The 20,439-nt window shown below is 47.5% G+C and overlaps 1 protein-coding gene across 3 annotated transcripts in view; it reads right to left on the bottom strand.

Moving 5' to 3' along the window:
- LOC142576572 (3-oxoacyl-[acyl-carrier-protein] reductase FabG-like) overlaps positions 1-19,495 on the bottom strand; it is a 73,806-nt gene extending 54,311 nt beyond the window's left edge. For all 3 annotated transcript variants that reach the window (XM_075686753.1, XM_075686755.1, XM_075686754.1), the window contains exon 1: positions 19,405-19,495. In XM_075686753.1, coding sequence (XP_075542868.1) covers positions 19,405-19,441 — 37 coding nt within the window. In that variant the 5' untranslated portion in view covers positions 19,442-19,495. The remainder of the gene's footprint in view (positions 1-19,404) is intronic.
- Positions 19,496-20,439: the final 944 nt, after the last annotated feature.

Below are 20,439 nucleotides of genomic sequence, written 5' to 3'. Positions count from 1 at the left end.
TTAACCACTAGGGTGGAGTAAAAGGCATCACGACGTCAGCATGACGAGAGTCAGATCACGAAGCAGGAATGACGACGATTGTACGAGCATAACAGTTTTACAATGGCGGTGTGTAAGAGAATGCATGATGAGTGTATGATGATGATGATGGCGCGACGACGATGGCATGACGAGAGTCGAGGGACAAAGGTGGAATGAAGGCGGCGCGACGACCATGAAGACATCACGACCACGAGTCCATAATTATGAACCCAAGCTATGAGGAGGAGGAGGAGGAGGAGAAACTTTATTATTGCAGAAACTGTTGCGCGGTTTATTCCTGGGTAGTTCCCTCTGACAGGGCTCCACTGGCGATCGCGGCTCGCCGGGCCTGGTCGAGGGTCGCCAGTTGGCTTCCCAGGTCCAGTTCGGAGAGTCTCGCCTCCCAAGACCACGTAGTGAGTGTGTGTGTTGTGACTCGTGGCGAAATTGCGTCGCCCGGACGGTCGGTGCATTCGTGTGTTATGTGCGCGAGTGTCGCTGTGTGGTTGCTGCACCAGGGACATGTTCGGGACGTATAACTGTCTGGGTAGATTGCGTGTAGACGAGACAAGTGTGGGTATGTGTTAGTTTGCAGGCGGCGCCAGTCCCTTGCCTGGAGTTTATTGAGAGCTTTGTGTGGGGGAGCGTATTGCGTTCTTCCGAGCCGTTGGTCCTGTAGTATTTGTTGACCTGTAGTTAATAACTCGTGGGTCGCTCGTTGGTCTGTCGGGGGCTGAAGAACGGTGTGGTCTACCGCTCGGCTAGTGAGACCTCGAGCTGCGCAGTCCGCCTCTTCGTTGCCCCGCAGGCCTTCGTGCCCGGGGCACCACACGATACCATGGGTCCATTGTAGTGTGCGACCCAGGATTCGAATGGCTTGTATAGGGAGTGTTCCGTTCAGGTATAAACGACAAGCCGCTTGTGAGTCAGTAAGGACACGGGCGGACCTTCCCTTGCTCTCGGCGTCGCGAAGTGCGAGAGCGATTGCTGCTGCTTCTGCTGCTGCGCTGCATGTGGCGCGGATGGAGGCTGAGGCTACCAGGTTCCCCTGATTGACAACGGCGATTGTGTATTTGAGCCCGCAACGTGGCGACGAGGGATACGGGCTAGCGTCCGTGTAGTACGTATCCGGGTCTCTGAAACAACGTTTGTGCAACATGCGGGCACGCGCTGCTCTTCTCTCCTGATTGTGGGTGGGGTGCATGTTCTTGGGGATAGGGTCTACTACAATGTTCTCTCTAATGTGGTTAGGCAAGAGTTGTGTTTCTTCTTTGCAGTACTGAGGTGTCAGCGGGTACCCTAGCCGTTGAAGAAAGTGTCTTCCCTGTTGAGTCTTGTTGAGGCGCTCCCTCTGCGCTATGAGCGTGGCACTTGCTAGCTCCTCAAAGGTGTTGTATACGCCTAGCGCTAGTAATTTCTTTGTGCTTGTGCTTGACGGTAGCTGTAAGGCCGTTTTGTACGCGGTTCTTATAAGAGTGTCCATGCGTTCTGTCTCGCTTTTGCGCTTGACTTGATACGGTAGCGCGTACGTGACACGGCTGATGACGAGGGCTTGTACCAGTCTTAAGGTTTCGGCCTCTGTGAAACCATCTTTGCTGCGCGCTACTCTGGCGATGAGGGATGCGGTGCGTCTTATAACGTGATTTAATTTCTCTGAGGCTAGCTTGATGCCGTTGTTCTCCTGGATGTGCATACCTAGTATGCGTGCGGTCGGGACGCGCTTTATAGGTTGCCCGGCAATCTCGAGATGTATTGGCGGGGCTCGATGTTCCTTAGTTTGCTTAGGCCGGATCTGAAGGTACTCCGACTTGTGTGGGGCACACCTCATTCCTGCTGTGGTTAGGTATGACTCGATGTATCCGATAGCTGCGAGTAACGTGTTTTCTCTGTCGCCGTATGAACCCTTGGTTGCCCATAGAGCGATATCGTCGGCATAGAAGGCACATCCGAGGTTTGGGATGTTTTCCAGTTGTAAAGCAAGTTTTCTAAGTCCGATGTTGAAGAGGAAAGGAGATAATATTGACCCTTGCGGAGTATCCTTCTGCGGTAGATCATATATGTCCGATTGTACGCCTGCTATGCCGATGCGAGCTTTGCGGTGGCTGAGAAAAGCCACGACATAATGGTATACTCGCTCTCCGCATCCTATGGCGGCGAGGCCATCTAGGATGGTTTCGTGTGCTATATTATCAAATGCTTTTTCTACGTCGAGGGCTAGGAGTATGTTGTTGTTGCTGCCCGGTTGTGGGTTGAGGACCTCTTCCTTGAGGAGGAGGAAGACATCCTGTGATGACACGCCTTTCCGAAATCCGTACATGCAATTGGGGTGTAGACCATGTTCTTCCATGTGTTGTTCCATTCGAGTGAGTACAATTCGTTCAAGAAACTTGCCTAGGCAAGACGTAAGCGAGATCGGTCGTAATTAATCGAGCCTGCGCGGTTTTCCAGGTTTGGGTATAAGGACTATGTGAGCTGTAGTCCATTCCTCGGGTAATGTTCCGCCCGGTGCCCATATTTCTTCGTTCAGCTGCTTTGTAAGGGCTCGCAGGGTTTCATCGCTTAGGTTTCTCAAGATGGCGTTGGTGATTCCGTCGGGACCCGGTGCCGTGTTTTTCTTGAAGCTCTGTGCTGCCGCGTATACCTCCGCATACGTGATGGGTGCATCAAGTATCTCGTTCGGAGCTCCCGGATATTGAGGGTATGGTTTCGGATGCCCGGTCCGGATTCCCGTGTACGTTTGCTGGAGTTCCTGTATGAGTTCATCCTCGGTTCCCGGATATTCGCCAACGAGTTTTTGTAGGGTTGTGTTTGTTTCTGTTTTGGTATTTGAAGGATCGATGATGCTGCGGGGTATGTTCCATGTCTTTTTGGTGCTTAGCGTGCCTTTAAGCGAATCGCAGAACGTGCGCCAATTGTCCCTGTGAACCTTCAGGGCATAATCGTTGGCCTGTTTAGTGACGTTTGAAATCCTAAGTCTAAGTTTGCGATTTAGCTTCTGTTTTCGCCATCTTCTTGTGAGGCCTCTGCATGCTTCCCATAAGTGTATTAGATGGTTGTCGATTGACGGCGTGTCGGTATCGGTTTGGTACACTTTAGTGTTGGCGTCATATAGTTCTTTGGTGCGTTTGGCCCACTCTTTGATCGTGGTTAAGCGGCCTTGATGTTCCGGGAAGGGCAGACTTGTATCTAAATCGAGCTGTTGCCTCTCCCTAAACTTAGGCCAATTTGTAATTTTAGCCTTCCCTAGTGGTCGGCGTAGTTTGGCCGAGGCGCTGGTGATTTCGATAATGTAGTGATCACTACCCAGTGAGTCGTCTAGGACCCTCCAGCTTGTTCCCACGGTATCGTTGGTGATGGTGAGATCAGGAGTCGTGTCCCTGCTGGCACTGTTTCCTATTCGAGTAGGCGTACCTGGTACTGTAATTAGTGTGCATTCGTGGCGCTCTATGGCTTCTAAGAGCTTGGCGCCCTTGGTGTCTGCTTTCGAGTAGCCCCACGTGTTGTGCTTTGCATTGAAATCTCCGGTTATAATTAGGCGATCGCGGTGCTCCAGCATTCCCTGTAGGTGCCGGAACAATGACGCGAAGTCAGCCTTTCTGTCGCGGGGGGGACTGTATACGTTGCATACGACTTGTTTAGGGCTTCCCTTCTTGACAGGCCATATCGTGGTGATGAGATGTGGGGTTTCCTCACCGGAGAGCACTGTGAGGGTTGTTGCCAAATCTTTGCGGACGAGCGTGGCCACCCTACGGTAGCTGGGGTCGTACTGTATTTTATACCCCATAATTGGCTTCGGTTGCTCTCCCGCCTCTTGCAAGCAGATAATATCTGGGGGTACTAGCGCCGCCTGTACGTATAGCGAGAGGGATGCGTGCTTGCTTTTAATGTACCTACAGTTCCAAGACCAGATCGTGATGCTTTCGGTTTCTATTTGAGGTTTACGGGCCATGATGGGACTTAGAGGGTATTGTGCTGTCTGTGTCGGAAGTTAGCATGGTACCGTCATCTGTCTGAGAGGGCATTTTGCTACTTTTTCGTTTACGCTTGGGTTCCTTGGTTAGGGATTCGTTAACGTATTTCTTTAATTCTTGGGATTCCTTAAAGAACTGTTGAAATTGTTGCTGTATTTGTTGTATTATTTGTTGTTGTGATTGTTGCAGTGCTTGTTGCATTTGGTCCTGGGTTACCAGGTTGCTCTCAGGCGGTGAGTGCGCCTGAGGCTGCTGTGGCTGTGTTGTTTGGGGGAAGGGGAGCAGTTGTGTTTGTAGTGGCGGATGTCCGGTGAGAGTGCTTAGCTGTGGTAATTGAGATTCTGGCGATCGCTCACAGGTCGCAGCGTGTGCCGATTCAAGCATGGCTACTCTTTTCATTAAAGTTTCGATTTTGTGCTCGTAGTCGATTAGACGCTGTTTTTGCTGTCTATTTTCCTCAATGACTCTCTGGTATTCTGGATTTTGTGCGATCGGTGTGGATGTGTTTCGTGGCTTGGGAGAGACGACTTCCGCCCAGCTTACCTCGTGTGAAGGCTTCTGCTTCCTTGCCAGAGGCGACGGGTTCCTTTTGGGTGTCCGTGGTGCCCGATGCTCGCGGCTCGCTGACCGGGAACGGGAGCGGGATTGGGAGCGGGAGCGTTCCTCAGTATTGACCGGCCGGCCGCGAGTGTCCGCCCTGTAGGTCTCTTCTTTGTCTTCCGAGGCGAACCATCGTGGGGCTTTCGACTTCATCGGGGCTGATGATGGTGTGGGTCGGGGTCGAACCGGTTTGAGTCGCTGCTTGCACGAATGGTCACCGGTTGGGTGGGCCTCCCCGCACGAGGCGCAGTTTATCTCGCATTTGTGTCCGTCGGTTGGGTTAAGCAGTCCGCACAATCTACAGATGGGTCTGTCTGGGTTTGGGCACACGTCGGTACGGTGGCCCTTTTCCCTGCAGATCTTGCAGACTTTGAGCGTCGGTCTAAATGGGTAGCAACGGAGTTCACCTCCGTAGTAGTACACAAATCGTGGTAGATGGGGACCAATAAAGGTAAGCGCTGCACTTTGAGTGGCACCGATCATCCTGGCTGTAAGGATTTCCACGCCTTGTGTTCTCACTCTGAGGTGGGCCATGAGGGTTTCAGTGGTTGTGTGTAACGGTATTCCATGTACCACTCCTCTGAGGACGCCTTCTCCTTGAGCGGTGTATGCACGCACTGCATGATTTCTGCCACTAAGCGTTAAGGTGTGGATGTGCCTTGCTTTTTCGGCGACCTCTTCGTACTGGGTCGATAGGATGGCTATGTTGGATCCAGGGTTGATTCTCAGTATGAATTTGTCATCCCTGAACTCGTTGTGGCATGCGTCGATGATCGCTCGTGCAAGTGTATGAGTGAGCACGTTTCTTAATGGCAGACCTTGGTTTGGACTTGGCCTAACCATGGTGAACGAAGCGACTACGATCGTTGACCCCCTCCATACAACTTCCGCAGGACACGAAGAAGAACGCATGGACCAGACTACCGAACCGGTGAGCCAAGAAACTCTGTACCATAGCACTGTGAGAGAAGATCTCAATTGGCAATCCGTACGAACACAAAAGCAGCGCCAGCAAGAAGCCTTGGAGAGGCGACGCGGTAGTGTGAAGCCCCAAGACCCCGAAACTACCACTAAGACATCAACAACGCGGAGAGTCGCTAGACCTCCGCCACTTCCGAAAAATGACTACAAAATAATCATTCGTCCCAAGCTATGAGACAACTTTGGCTGCTGGGTTGAGACAGAAGACTTGGCGACGGCGGCATGACGATAGTAAGACCACGAAGCTGCGATGACGACGATGGAACAAGCACGGCGGTATCAGTACCAGGGGCACATACATGATAGTCCAATCAAATAGATGAGTTGGGCCTCTGCGTCGGCTGAGAGGGTGGATAGATAGATAGATAGATAGATAGATAGATAGATAGATAGATAGATAGATAGATAGATAGATAGATAGATAGATAGATAGATAGATAGATAGATAGATAGATAGATAGATAGATAGATAGATAGATAGATAGATAGATAGATAGAAAGAAATCCCCTTTGGTCGCTCCGGCATCGAAAGTGGGCGCGCACCCGTCGCTGGAAGAACCATATCCGTGATACTCGACGCTCTTATGACGTACAATGCATCGATGCGGTGACCTGCGAAAGCTTGTGCTGCAAGTGTCAGTACCTCGTCGAGACATGGTCTTCGCGAGGTAAGATGCTAATGTGCGCACACGGGGTCAACCTGATGAGGTAAAAAGAAAGAGAGCTGGAATAAATGAAACGCAGGGAGGTTAACGAGGACTGAGCCCGGTTGGCTACTCTGAACTGGCAGAAGGGAAAAGGGGTGGGAATGATGAGGAGAAGAGAAAGTCCACTGCGGATATTGACACGTGTACTTTTTTGTCTTTATCGGGCGACACGTTTAACCGCCTAACGAATGTTTCCGCACAGCGCTGGACGCGCCTGCATGTATCGGAAGTGTCTGCAATGTTATCGATGCTTCTATCCGCTGTCTCTGACCGAACCTTGTGTAATCTGATCGCATGTGTGCGCGACGCGAATAATGTAGAACTTTGTGGAAGGCACGCGGGTCCCAGCGATTACTTTGGAACATTCGACGACTAATGTATAAAAGCCGACGCGCTTGACCCGCTGGTCAGAATTTCGACGACCGCCGACTGTGTTCGCCTGTATCGTTGTGCTATAAGTGTAGCCTGTTCTTGTGGCCACCGGTTCACCCAATAAAAGTTAGTTTTGTCTTTAACAGTATTGCTACTGTGTTCTCCGACGTCACCACCACGTCACAATATTGCCGACGCGGTAACAGTTTTCTGCTCTATATCCACTGATGGTCATTAAATCCCGATCAGACGGTTGCTCAAACCTGTAGCTTTAACATATCGCAGCATAGCTCTTCTAGTCTTTTGTAACTGATATAGGCGAGATAATGGTCCCTAGATCTTCTTCACGGTGAACTGTTTTCTATCTAACTGATTTAGAGCTGTGCAGAGGTCATGTCTTCCATTTTCAAAACATGGGCAGTAGCACAGTAGATGTTGTATAGTCTCCTCGACACCGGAAGCATCGCACTCGGCGCTATCAGCTATTCCAATAAATAAGCTATATGCATTGGCGAATGCGACGCCCAATCTTAGGCGGCACAGCATTGTTTCCTCATAGCATTCCCTCGAGCCACCTATGCCACTGCTGCTGTTACGTGGGCTTCTGCGAAATCATGACGTAATGTAAACAAGCAAGCCGGTAAGCTTCAAGTGGACGGTTCTACGACCGCTTTCTGTGCCTAATTTCGGTATCGGATCGAAAAAATTTGAATCTTCGTGAACGAGTATTTCAATACAAGTTGCATATTTCGTTTAATTGATGTTGCCTCCTCGTCGTGGTAACCTAGGTAGTCGATGCATCTGTATATCAGGAAACAGTGACCACAAACGACACAAGGTGAAATTGTTCGAGTCCGACAGAAACAAAGTACATTCACAGGTATACCAAATGCAGCCCAACCGCAGCGTCTGTTCGCAAGAGCGGAAACAAGACACATTCCGTACTTTCACGTGAATCTCACGTGGCTTCGTCGGCATGGTCATTACCGCTGATGTTTCAATTCACCGGACGGGATTGAAAAATTATGTTGTGCCCTTTGTTATTGCTGCATTGATATATATGTGGAATTTCTGAGGCCAGTTGTTCATTGGGTATGTGGCGCATTGGGTTTTGCATGCACTGAAAGGCTGCTTTGGAATCACTAAAAGCTGTCTATTGTTTCGGCGATGCCTGATTGCCAATGTCAAGGGCAGGACGGAGTGCCGCAAGCTCGGCACCCGTTGATGTGACCACACATGAAGTATTAACCAGAAAGAGAGACAGAGAGGGAAGGATGCACAGAAAGGCAGGGAGGTTAACCAGAGGTAGTTCCGGTTGGTTAACCTGCACGGGGGGAACGTTCAGGGGGATAAAAAGAGAGAGAGTGGAAGGGGAGATAACTATTCTTTTCTCAGATATAGCCGGAATGAAGACTGCATCAGCAGATCTGTTGACTTTTACCAAACCATTTCTGTAGACATGTCGCCAGAATCCGTGCACTTTGTAAATCTGTTCCGAAGTGAGTTGCTTCAAAGCTTGCAATGGCGCATCAGCTTTCTTTTTATGCCCGAAATGGCCAATTGTATTTGCGGCCGGTGCAGACACCACAATGTGGCTGACAATCGGGTAGCGGCTTTGATTTCTCTTAGCAAGTGGGACTGGTTTTATATATACTGGTTTTATAAGCGGAAATCCAAGTCAGCCGTCGTCCTGAGAGCCCAGACCAACCTATAACAATGTAACTGTCATAGGAGTCTCTGGTAATAGCCACTGTCGCAATTGATGTACTCTTTGGGAGACCAAGAGACGTTCTGAGTTACGTGGTTTTTACTCTGTGAAATCTGCGAGTATTTGTAACGCGAGTATTTCCTATTTCAGCTAAGCTCTGTCAGAGCAAGCTAAAAAAATAATGACTGATATAATTATAACATCACTGATACTGCTGCGCCCAAGGACTTCCCGCCGAGAGCAACAAGGTCCACAGAAACGGCGAAACGCTTCTTCCTTTACCGGACGCCAGGGCTCAAAGACAAGTTTCTATAGGTGATGACACCAAGTAATCAGGGCGCTCTCTGTTTATTACATCTTGACAAATAATCTGCAAAGCACATGGAGCCATCCTATTGCGAATAAAAAGCGATGAGTGCACACTTTTCAGGTGAAAGCTGCAGACATTGCTTTCTTCGACAAGTTGACACTACCACTGAAACCTTCTGAAGTTATGCGCGGAGTTGTTCGCGTGTCACTACTGAAGCGCATATGCAAATGTCGTCCGCCTATACAAAGAGCTGCACGGTTGGCGGCAAGGATTTGGCGAAACCAACAAGCACCAGGTTAAACAGGGTACTACGCCTTGCGGTACACGACGAAACATTTCACTAGACGGCCTTAGTCTCTCTCCAATGAAAACAAAGAAAGGTATTCTTTTCCAATAGCGGCGTATCCAGTGAAAGATGACTCCACCAATTCCTGCAGCTTCTAAGGCATCCAGCATTGCATCGTTAGCTGCATTGTCGTAGGCACCTTTAACCTCAAAGAATGACACTGCAGTGATAAGTTTACGGCGTTTCTGGTGCTGTACATTTGTTACAAGGTCAATATTGACGAGCGTGTGCACCGAAGGCCAGCCACTGCATCTGCATACACGTTGTAAAATTCCAAGTGCCAATGTAACCGTGTAAGGATCATTCTCTCTATTACCCTACCGAAGCAGCAGACCAGTGTTACTGAACGGTAGGAGTACAATTCCGATGGAGATTCGCGAGGTTTGAGAAGTGGCACAACGTGACTAGATTTTCTCGTGATATGGACAAAGCCGTCACTCCATGATGCGTTGTACGAAGGTTTTACCTATGCAATTTCAGAGCATGTAATACCATCGGGACCAGGGGACCAGAACGTCTGCAGCCACCGAGTGTGGCATTGAGCTGTTCAATGGAGAAAAGAGCGTGCTTAGAAGGTACTCGGGAGCGAGGGATGACAATAGCAATAGGTGTGTAATGCTGGAAAATCGGGCCCCTGGTCTTTGCAACCAGGAGCTGCGACACGCGCTTAGCCTCTCCAAACGCCGCACTGCTCCAGGTAAAGATGGTGTGACGTATCAAGCATTGCGGAACATTGATAAGAATTTTCATGACAATATATTGGAGTATAATGAAGTATGGAGAATGGGTATAAACTATGCTGAATGGAAATTGTCCGTGGCAGTGCCACTTTTAAAGCCCGGGCGATCTTCAAGACACATCATGTCCTACAGGCCAATATCCCTAACTTGAAATGTCATCAAGTTAATGGAGCGCATGGTCTTGCTTCGCTTATATGTCAGGCTAAAGGAGCTGAATTTTTCCCTTATGTCATGAATGGCTTCCGTCGCCGCCGTTCAGCTCTGGACAGCAGATCAGACCTTGTCTCAGCGCTCGAATTTGCTAAAGGAAACAAGCATTCCGCCTACATGCTCTTCCTAGACATACAGCAAGCTTTCGATTCAGTTCCGCATTAGGTGATTATTTTCGCTCTTGCAACCACGGGAATTTCGGGTTGTCTTCTCCGCATTGTGCATAATTTTCTATCGGAGCGCCAGATGAAAGTGCGTGTCGGAGAAGCAACTAGTGCATATCGAAACCTGAAGTGCGGTGTCCCACAGGGCAGCGTATTATTGCGGCTTTTGTTTAATACCCTACTAGCTGCGCTTCCAAGTCGTTTGCCTTGGGATGACAGTGACTTTCCTGTGAGCGTAGCTGTCTACGCAGATGATGTTGCTTAGTGGATAAGCGGCCATTCGCACCTTGGTCCGCGGCTTCGTGCGAGCCTGCAAGGAGCTCTAAACGCTACTTCGGAGTACTTGGGTGAAGTTGGCCTGCTTATATCACCTGCTAAGTCGGCTGCAATAGCATATCACCCTAAACAACGCGCTCCTTGAACAATGAGCCGACTGTACCTTGACGAAACCCCTATAAACTGGGTGCGATAACTCTGTTATTTGGGGTTGATTGGCGTCCTTCCGCTAAATGTATGCAACGCAAATCGCACTCCCTCCTCAAATATCTAGCTGCCTTGACTGCTAGAGGTGCTGGCTGCGACCAAACAACGGCTCTCCAGGTGTACCAGTCATCTGTGCTCTCAGGCATGATGTACGCGTTACCAGTCCTGAGCATACCACCTAGTTTGATGGTCCAACTGGAACGAGCTCATCGCGTTGCCCTTCGACTAATGCTTAGATTACCTGAAGATACAAGCAGACCAGAGAGCTCTGTCATATTGAGCGTCTGCACCGCGCATTGAACGGCCATTCGCTGCATGATCGTTGCATTCACCACCCGTTATCTCGCATGGGAAAAATGGCGGCATTATTTATGAATACCACTGGAATTTCTGAATATGCTGTTTCAGTTACGTCTCCACCTTCAAAATATGTCACGAAACACGTATTCCGCGTTTATATCACAATCGCTGACATGCACAAAAAGTCTGGTATTCCTGTTTGGGCAATATCCCAATTGGCTCAGTCTCACATGTTCGAAATGTTTCCAGATTATCTTCAAGTATTCATAGACGAATCTGTACACAGCGACGGTCAAGGCGCCTCTGCAGCTTGTTTCCGCCCTTCGACTCAAGTACGGCGTATTTTTCAAATCCCTCATCCAGCTTCGTCAACAACCGCTGAGCTAGCAGAAATTAATGTTGCGGTGAAATACGTGCAAGAGGAGGTAACTACATCAAAGATTGTCATCTTTAAGGACTCCCGCGCTGCCCTTAGCAGGCTACAAAGCAGCGAGATTGACTGTCCGCTTGTGCACAAGATTACTGACGGTGCGAGCAAAATTTCATCACGTGGGGCATCTGTCGTTGCTCAATGGATACCTTCCCACGTAGGAATCGTCGGAAACGAAGAGGCTGATTGGCTCACTTCAACTTGCGCTCATAATAACTGTGACTGCCCAGAAATTTTGTGCAAGCTTGATGACGCTCGTCTGCTGATTCGTCCCCACCTACCCAAGCAGCATCAATGCCAGTGCGTCGCAAATACAATGTTCCCGCCGCTGTTCGCGGCCAAGGCTTGCCTTCAGGCTTGCCTTCAGTTGGAGTAGTTGTGCTAGAGCACAACTACTCAAACTGAAGGTGGGTAGTGGGAACGCGCAAGAACGTTTATAGAGACAAGGATGTGTGGCGAGTCCATCGTGTACGTCTTGTGGCCTCTGCGAGACAGTTCAGCATACTATATTTGAGTGTGGCGCTTTCAGTGCGCAGCGCATGTCGCTAGTGAGAGACTATCATCTCCTTGGCCTGTGGTGTACGACACTCGATGAATGTTTCTACCCCCGTGGTTGCGCTTTTAAACGTGATCAGGCTCATCGAGCTCTGCTTACTTTTCTAGAGTTAACTTAGTTTCACGTTTGTAGCGTAGAAACTATTTTATTCCACATTCTGTAGTAGCGTGACGTTCAGTGATCGGCCCTACTCTGTGCGATCTGTACTGAGTTCTACTTTATTCTTTGGACTTGGCCTGGTGCTCTTCCTTTCCTCTTTCTTCCCCTCCTTCCTATCTTCCATTTCTGTGTTGCTGTGCCCTCCCTTCTCAAGTGTAGGCAGGCGTTGTGCCCCTTCCGGTGGCAGTTGCCAGCCTGCTCCTCGCTGTCCCTTTCCTGTTAATGGTATATATGTGTTAATAACAAATAATAATAATAATAATAATAATAATAATAATAATAATAATAACTCCATTCGTCAATTCAAGCAACAGATCACACAAATAACAGATGCTGCCTTGAATAATTCTCGTTGTCACATGTCACCACGAGCGACGTCACACTGCGGACCCAAGTACATGGGCGGGGGACGCGAGTACGTCACTGTCCGGCTTGGAGCGACGTAGCCGTGAGGAGAAGGAAAAACGAAGTTCGGATTATAACTGCGGACCTTTCCGGGGCGCGTAGCGATGCAGTCCTTCGCAAATTAGATCGTTGGCGCGCATTGTATGCTCTGCGCTTCTCAGTTCAAAATGGCAGACCTGGTGAGGGGCCCATTTTTATGTTCCATCGCTCTTTGCGTGGTCTTTACCTTGTTCTTGAAATCTTCCTTAACCTCGAAGTTTCTAACTCATGTCATAAGTTCGAAACTTTGTCTCGTCTACCACATTTTTCTGGCATAGTGTGGCGCCTTAACTGAGACTCAGAAAAAAATACCGAGAGCCAGTGGGGCAATGCTAGTGCAGGTGCCGCCAGATCGGAAATGCCCAATAAGCGGCAACAACGAGGCCTGCCTTGTGCAGTATTCTGCCGCTACGTTCCTTTTGACTTTTGCAATTAAAATAGATCGCATGGTATAAAAGTTATTAGGGATTATTGTCGTGTGATTGAAATCTTTATGTATGATCTGTTTCCATAAAATATGCTTCACTTAATAGTCACCACCATGAGGCGTCCACACCATTTTAGAGCGATGCTTTTTTTGCCTGCTATTGGCACATTGAATCTATCTATCTATCTATCTATCTATCTATCTATCTATCTATCTATCTATCTATCTATCTATCTATCTATCTATCTATCTATCTATCTATCTATCTATCTATCTATCTATCTATCTATCTATCTATCTATCTATCTATCTATCTATCTATCTATCTATCTATCTATCTATCTATCTATCTATCTATCTATCTATCTATTGAATTGAAATACTGAATTGCTGAAACAATTGCTTATAACGAAGAAAATTCTAACTGGATGGCGTGAAAGCCTCATCAAAACCTCATCTACAATGTCAAATGTGCTAAGCCTGAGACGAGCTCGTAAAGGCCAGTTACAGTAAGATTTGTGATATACAAAATGGCTATGCAAGCCCTAAAATTAAAGCTGTAGAAGATGGTCGACAGAAATAATGTACTGGGAGAACTACTGAATGGGTTAAGACCAGGAAGATGCTTAGTGGAGAATACGTTTGTACAAACTCATTTCATGGAGATTTTATTAGCTCAAAGTAAAGTAGCACTGATGGCATTTCTAGCCAATAGGGAGCCTACGACAGCGTAGACAGGACATTGTTATGTGATATTCTCAAGCACGCGGGCATGATTATTCGGTGGAGCTGTTGAGGGAGGCATATAGAGAGAACTGAGTACAAGTTGTATCAGACGACCGAATATGTAATGAAGTAAAGGAAATTTCCGAGGGCTGAGGCAATATGCCCTCTTGTCTCCATTATTGTTCACGCTTTACGTTAAGAGTATACAAATACGACTGGAGAAAAACCGTTAATTCACGTTGAATTTATTGTTCACGTCTGATGTACAAATAGTGCAGCAGAAGTTCCCCGGACACCTGTGTGCATATGACATAGGGCTACCAGCGGACAATGCAAGAAGTGATTTACAGACACTTGCACACATATGCAGCAATGCTGGGACAAATCTAGGCCTTATGTATAGCACAGAGAAATTGGAAATTATGATCTTTAACGAAGAGGCAAGTAATTCCGTGGTGCGAATCCAACAGCAAGTCATGCTCATAGTCAAGCAATATATATAGATAACTTGACGTATACATGAACGAACGAAATACTTACTCAAGCAACCACCAAAATAAGCTGAAAATAAAGCGGAAGCGGAATGCTGCAACAATTCAACATAGAGCATTTTGGGGCAACAACAAATATGAGGCGAGCGTGAATTCTGAAAAGGAGCAATGGTGCTAGCGCTAAAGTTTGCAAATGTCATTGTGTGCTTACAATCGCATGTATTGTAGGCATTAGAAGTTAAGCAAAGATCTCTAGGCCGGTTGAGCCCTTAGATGGTTGAGACGGTTACCGCGTCTGGGAGCCCACGGTAAAACCACAAATGGGGTAGTGCAGCGTGACATTGGTTGCATCTCTTAAGTCAGAGTGAAATTAGTTTGGAGACTCAGTAAAAGGGATCTGAAAAAAATAATGGGCGGCTAAAGTACCCACGTATCTGTACCTGAAAAGCATGGACACATAATGTAAGAAGAGGTCAAGAAAGTAGGCAAACAAGTTGAGGATTATTCTGAATGTAAATAGAGATCCAGAAGGCATCAAAGAAGTGGGGGAAACAAAGACAGTGAATTGGATGCAAGTAATGGAGAAAGAAAGACCATGCGGATGTGCAAGAATGAGAGGAAAGAAGTCAGAAGGAAAAATTGGTACGATAACACAAAGAGCCGCGCCTCGCTGTTTGCAGTTTGACCTGGTTGCGTAAAGACAAAAACATACTTGAGCAAATAATCGTAACCACATGAGGCATGCGTATGCTGCAGAAAAAATCCCAGACCGCTCAGCACATCCAATGAAATGCGAAGAGATTCGCGCAGTAAGACCTGTAGGTGCCGTACACTTTCCGGAAGCGATTGGGTGTAAAGTGAATCGAAGCAACAACCAATCAGTCGTCGGGATCAGGAAGAGAGGTTTAGAGTATTGGTAGAAAAAAGAAAGCAGGTAAGAGACTGATACGACGGGATCCGCTACAAGCATAGTTAGCTGTGCAAGGTACATGGAGAAATCTTAAGATACCAGAGATTACAGAGACATTTCTAATTCTGCTAGAATGAAAGCCACGTATAGCATACCTGATAATTTCAAGCAGGCTTGCCACCACACCGTTTCAAAGGGGACGCCAATAAATCATCAAGTGCGGTGGATGCCACCGAGCAGCGCCGCTCTCCTCCCTACTCTGTCCTTCCTTCGCCTGAGGCAAAGGGAGGAGAGAGTAGGGAGGAGAGCGTACAACCGCAGTAGTAGGGAGGAGAGAGTACAACCGCAAAGTACTTCAGCACCTCGCCAGCCGCCGAGACGCGCCTTGTGGGCGAGGGGTCCGATTGCTAGCAACGCATCCTCGCATTCACGCGAGGAGATGGCGGCGCGGGAGCTTGCCGCAGCCGCTTACACCATCGACGACGCGTTTCGTTCATGTCGCAACAAACACAGCGTGCGGTTCCAGCTGACGGCGTTTCTGGAGCTGTGCCAGAAACACTAAGCATTGAAATTGTTAGCTATATTTGGCCCGGTAAATCTTCGCACCTGCTATGACGCATTTGATGTTTTTACATCAATTTTATACGTGGCTTCGCACATGTTTAACTGTTGCTAGTTACTTCATGCATAACTCTTGTTGATTCTTCACAGCTGCGAGATTTTCACCCTGCCTAGTTTGTAAAGGGTATAAATCACGCTGTGTCTTGTCGGAATGATACCAAGGAAGTGCTTCTTTAACAGCTTTATTCTTTTCGCCCGAGGGCATCTTTCATATCGTGCCGCCAGCGCTCATGTACTTTGACGGGCGCTGCTTTGTCTTTAAATATATCATGTGGCACTTCAACCTAGTAATATAAAAAAGAACTGAAAAGTTAGTCAGACTTTAGCTTTGTGCGTTTGCAAGCAGCTCCCTTGGGAAATTCAATATAGCAAAAACTGCAACGGGAACGGCAGTTAATCGGCGTATGCAGCAGAATTGCATCGGCGATACAGCACTAACACGCGCTTTTATTAACCCCTGCGTTTAATGACATCATTGAGTAATGTGCGCGTTTCCACTAATAAATTCGCAATTACTGTTCTCGATTGCACTTATTCGGCGATGTCACATGTATTCATCGGCATAAAGATCACAACGGCATATGCAGACATCGCACCATGCGAATTTATTTTATATAAGTCTGCACTAACGACGGGTGCTAATTATTGAGGTACAGAAACAGCATTACGGCAAGGGTAGAATTAAAAAAGAACGATCGCAAGATCGCAACAAAATGTATCGGCTAATTAACATGAGCTCCACTTGATGAAAATGGGGTTCATGGCCTTTGGCTACGGGACGCACCTGGCATGTATGTGGACCATGTACTCCCAAACACCCGTAACATCATATTCATACCCGCTCCTACTGAGGTCTAAGCCGTCTTCCGTACAGCTGTCACCGCAGAAGCAGCAGCCTGGCACCCGAACAAAAGAGAAATCGCAGCCGCGAACCTCAGCCATCCCTGCTGCAAAGTGTTGTCGTCTGCTACTGCTCCCGCGCGTACTGTTCGAAGAGTCCGCTAGGTGGCTATCAGTGGCGCCTCTATAGGCAGTGCACGAGGCGTATAGAGGACAATAATTTATAGAAGTCGGCTTGGGGTGTGCTCAAGTTAATCTAGCATTGTGGTATCCAAAATCAAATACTTTGTGCCTCAGCTCAAGTTTAGCCATTGCTATAACGCTGTAGCTCATACCTGATTGCTTCAGGAAACACGCATACTGGGTGTCCAGGTGTAATACATTCATAGTGCGATTCAGGAGCGAATTTGTCTGCGGCATCGAATACGGAAAGCAAACTCTTGGGGAAGTTAAGTGTAGAATTATTGAAGTTTGGAAAGGAACTGAGACAAATTATGCGGGGCTGTTTCCGCGGTAATGATGGAGCAATAATTTATTTTAATTTTTAACTGTTTCGACGCTTTGGAAAACTACCCAAAATTATTGGAAAGCTGGAGACTTTGGTAAAACAAACTAAAGGTGTAAAAGTAATTCAAACCCCGCAAGAGAAGAGAGGTGTCAGTTAGAGATGCATGCGCTACTGCTAACAGCAGCACAGATTGGCAAGGACAGAGGATCTCGCAAACTCATTAAAACAAGCAATAAAGGAGAGTGAAGAATGCAGAACCATGAATATATGACTTTAAATGTGGCCATGATTGCAACTGGTAGGATGGGAACCGTGCATTTCGCGCACATATGACAAGCAGCATGGGATCGATCGATCCATGGCTTCTAAAAAAGCCTGATCGAGCCTCTTATGATTTTAGGACGAAAGTGCGAAGTGCTAAGCAATTGATTTAGCACAGAGTATACATGTATTTTGTGCCAGATGTGCTGAAATGAAAGTGTATAACGCAACCTTTAAATGCGGGCTCAATTAAAACAAAATAAATTATGGGGTTTTACGTAACAAAACCACTTTCTGATTATCAGGTGCACCTTAGTGGAGGACTCCGGAAATTTTGACCACCTGGGATTTTTTAACGTGCACTTAAATCTAAGTACACGCGTGTTTTCGCATTTCGCCTCCATCGAAATGCCGCTGCCATGGCCGGGTTGACTCAAAGTCAAGGAGTTCATACAAGGACCGAGGCAGGGGAATAAGGTCTGCGAGCGCGTTGGCAAGCGCCGCAATTGACGGACAAACAAGAGCTGCCGTGTTGTGCGCACGTGCTTGCAATAACTGCGCAGTGAGATAAGAGCCAGTTTACTGACCTTGGTAGAGCGCAGACGCATGAATCATATAACTATGTACGTAATTGATGAGGACCTTTCTTTGTGGATAACTTGAGCATACCTCGTTAAAACTTCGTCCTCGCTAGTAAAGGTACGCAACACAAAGAGATGCGCACGGGACAGGTGCACTCACTTAGTTAAAATCCGTTTTTCTGGCCTGTGTATAATTCCGTTGTTGCTATCAGCTAAACGGAACCCGCGACTGCTCCCGGCTATCGGTTGTAGCAAAGGAAAATAATGGAATGAGACATGAAGATGACGAGCAAGTAAACGTGCCGCGAGAAATCCCGTGCGACGCTGATTTTCTTTGGCATCCTTTTCTCGCTGATTATTGACGTTTTATTCAGGTATCTCAAGTCATATCTGCTCTCTGAGGCATCTAGTGCGGTGCTTTTGTGAGCAAATGTATACCGACCAGACGGCCGCAAGAAAAAACTATTTTTCTTTCGTACTTTTTTTTTCTTTCTTTATTTGGTTCCATTGCTGAAATACAATGACGGAGTCGCACAAACTTGAAATACTTGAGTCGCAGAAACTGAAATTGATGACTGCAATGTTCGCAATGCCAAATTCTGACTGCCATCCTCAATTTTCATTTACAGTCATAGGTGGTGAACACGAAATGTTACCCGTGGTGGTTGCTCAGTGGTTATGGTGTTGGACTGCTGAGCACGAAGTCGCGGGATCGAATCCCGGCCACGGCGGCCGCATTTCGATGGGGGCGAAATGCGAAAACACCCGTGTACTTAGATTAAGGCGCACGTTAAAGAACCCCAGGTGGTCGAAATTTCCGGAGTCCTCCACTCGGACAGTTTTTTTGGCACGTAAAATCCCATAATTATATATTAACACGAAATAAATCTTACGGCCCGCCGGCATTGAAGCGCTAGGCCGACGCGGCAGACAGCAAAGACATAACGCAAGCTGCTCACGGGGTCGGGCCGACGGGGACATCGGAGACGTGACGAAAGGCGAGATATCAACGGCACAGGCGCTGTTTTGCCAGCCAGTTTCAGTTTCAAGGAGCCATCCAAGCGGAACTATTAATTCGCGTAGCTCCCACATGAACACTGATATGCAAAATTTGATCGTTGGGAGAGGTAGTGTGGAGAACGGGCCCCAAAGTATTCATTGGCTGTGGCCGCATATTGCTCATAATTAAAAGTTAGTTAGTTAATGTTAATTCTCTAATTACAAACGTGATTGCGGAAAATTCTCTATAATTAGAGGCTGCCAATCCATACGCTCGAATGATAAAGATAACGTTAGCACTATTTATATTTTTCTAGAAAAATTTGGTGCAGCTAAAGAAAAACACTCTGTAGACAGCGAGTGCTACGCTTTTCCCACACGAACACGCGAAATGCGGTGGTTCAGTCAACATAGAGATGAGATGCGCTAACACTGGTAACCCCTTATCAATAGTATTGCACGTGATCAAACATAATCCACCGCGTTCCACTAAATCAAGGTAACAGTTGATGATATGCAACGAAGACGTTATACCCACCAGTAACCAAGGCGACCTTGTCTTTCAGTTTCTGCATGTTGAAAAAAAAAAGCCTCCAGCAACCTCCTAGCGCGTTTGCCTGGCAGCGAGTGGAGACACCCGATGCAGCTGGATTCAGTCGCGCTCTGCCGCTCAGGCTACTATAACGGCACCGAGATAAGACTGCGGCTGTTTCAGCGAGTCGTTTTTGAAACGATGACGCCTCTCGTGGAGTGCTTTTCGGCCTCTGTACCCAGATGGATCTTTTTCACGAGAATGCTTTCTTTTTTATTCCGTGCTCTTCCGCAGCATCTCGAGCGTCCATCAATATAAAAGATCAAACTTTTTTCGCAGCCGGGTACTCAAGCCAGAATGGCGGAGTGCAGCATGCAGCTGCTTGTGCAACGGGCGCTGAACATCCGTTACCCACTGACTGTTAGCTGCACAATTTTGTATCCTCTTTGTCCATAGTAAATCTTAGGGCTCGTTTGTGACACGACGAGACATTATTTGCTTCTTTCGCGTTTGCCATTTTCCGCACCATCTGCTCTCTGTGCATGAAGCAGGTACACTATGCCTGATTGCATTTCATAGGTTCTGAAAATGTGATTTCATACGATCGACAGACGGTGGAGACCCCAGCCTCCACGAAAAAGGCAATGAGGTGTCTGGGCTCTTGGCGCGAGCGAGTGTCGATCTTGCAGCGTGAACACACTGTAAAATAATTTACACCCTTAAAAGTGAAAAATGGTGTAAATCTGTCTATAACTCAGACCCTTAGGGTGTCCGTTATGTAAATTACACCCTAAGGGTGCGAGTTATAGGCACATTTACACCAATTATCACTTTTATGGGTGTAAATTATTTTAGCGTGTACAGTGTAAAAAGAATCTTCTGTCTGTCTCTCTGTAACGTTGGCGTGGCCGCTATGATCGACACGTCACCGGGCACGTTGGGCACGCCAGGACAGTGGCCTGAAGAGAGACGCAGACGGGGACCGAGGCTGAGAGAGTGTTTATTGAAAGCGCGGCCCTTTAAGAGGAAACTTACGTTCGG

Source organism: Dermacentor variabilis, chromosome 3 (assembly GCF_050947875.1).
Source record: "Dermacentor variabilis isolate Ectoservices chromosome 3, ASM5094787v1, whole genome shotgun sequence".
In the NCBI taxonomy this organism is placed as follows: Eukaryota; Metazoa; Arthropoda; class Arachnida; order Ixodida; family Ixodidae; genus Dermacentor; species Dermacentor variabilis.
This window is presented reverse-complemented; position numbering and strand designations above follow the sequence as displayed.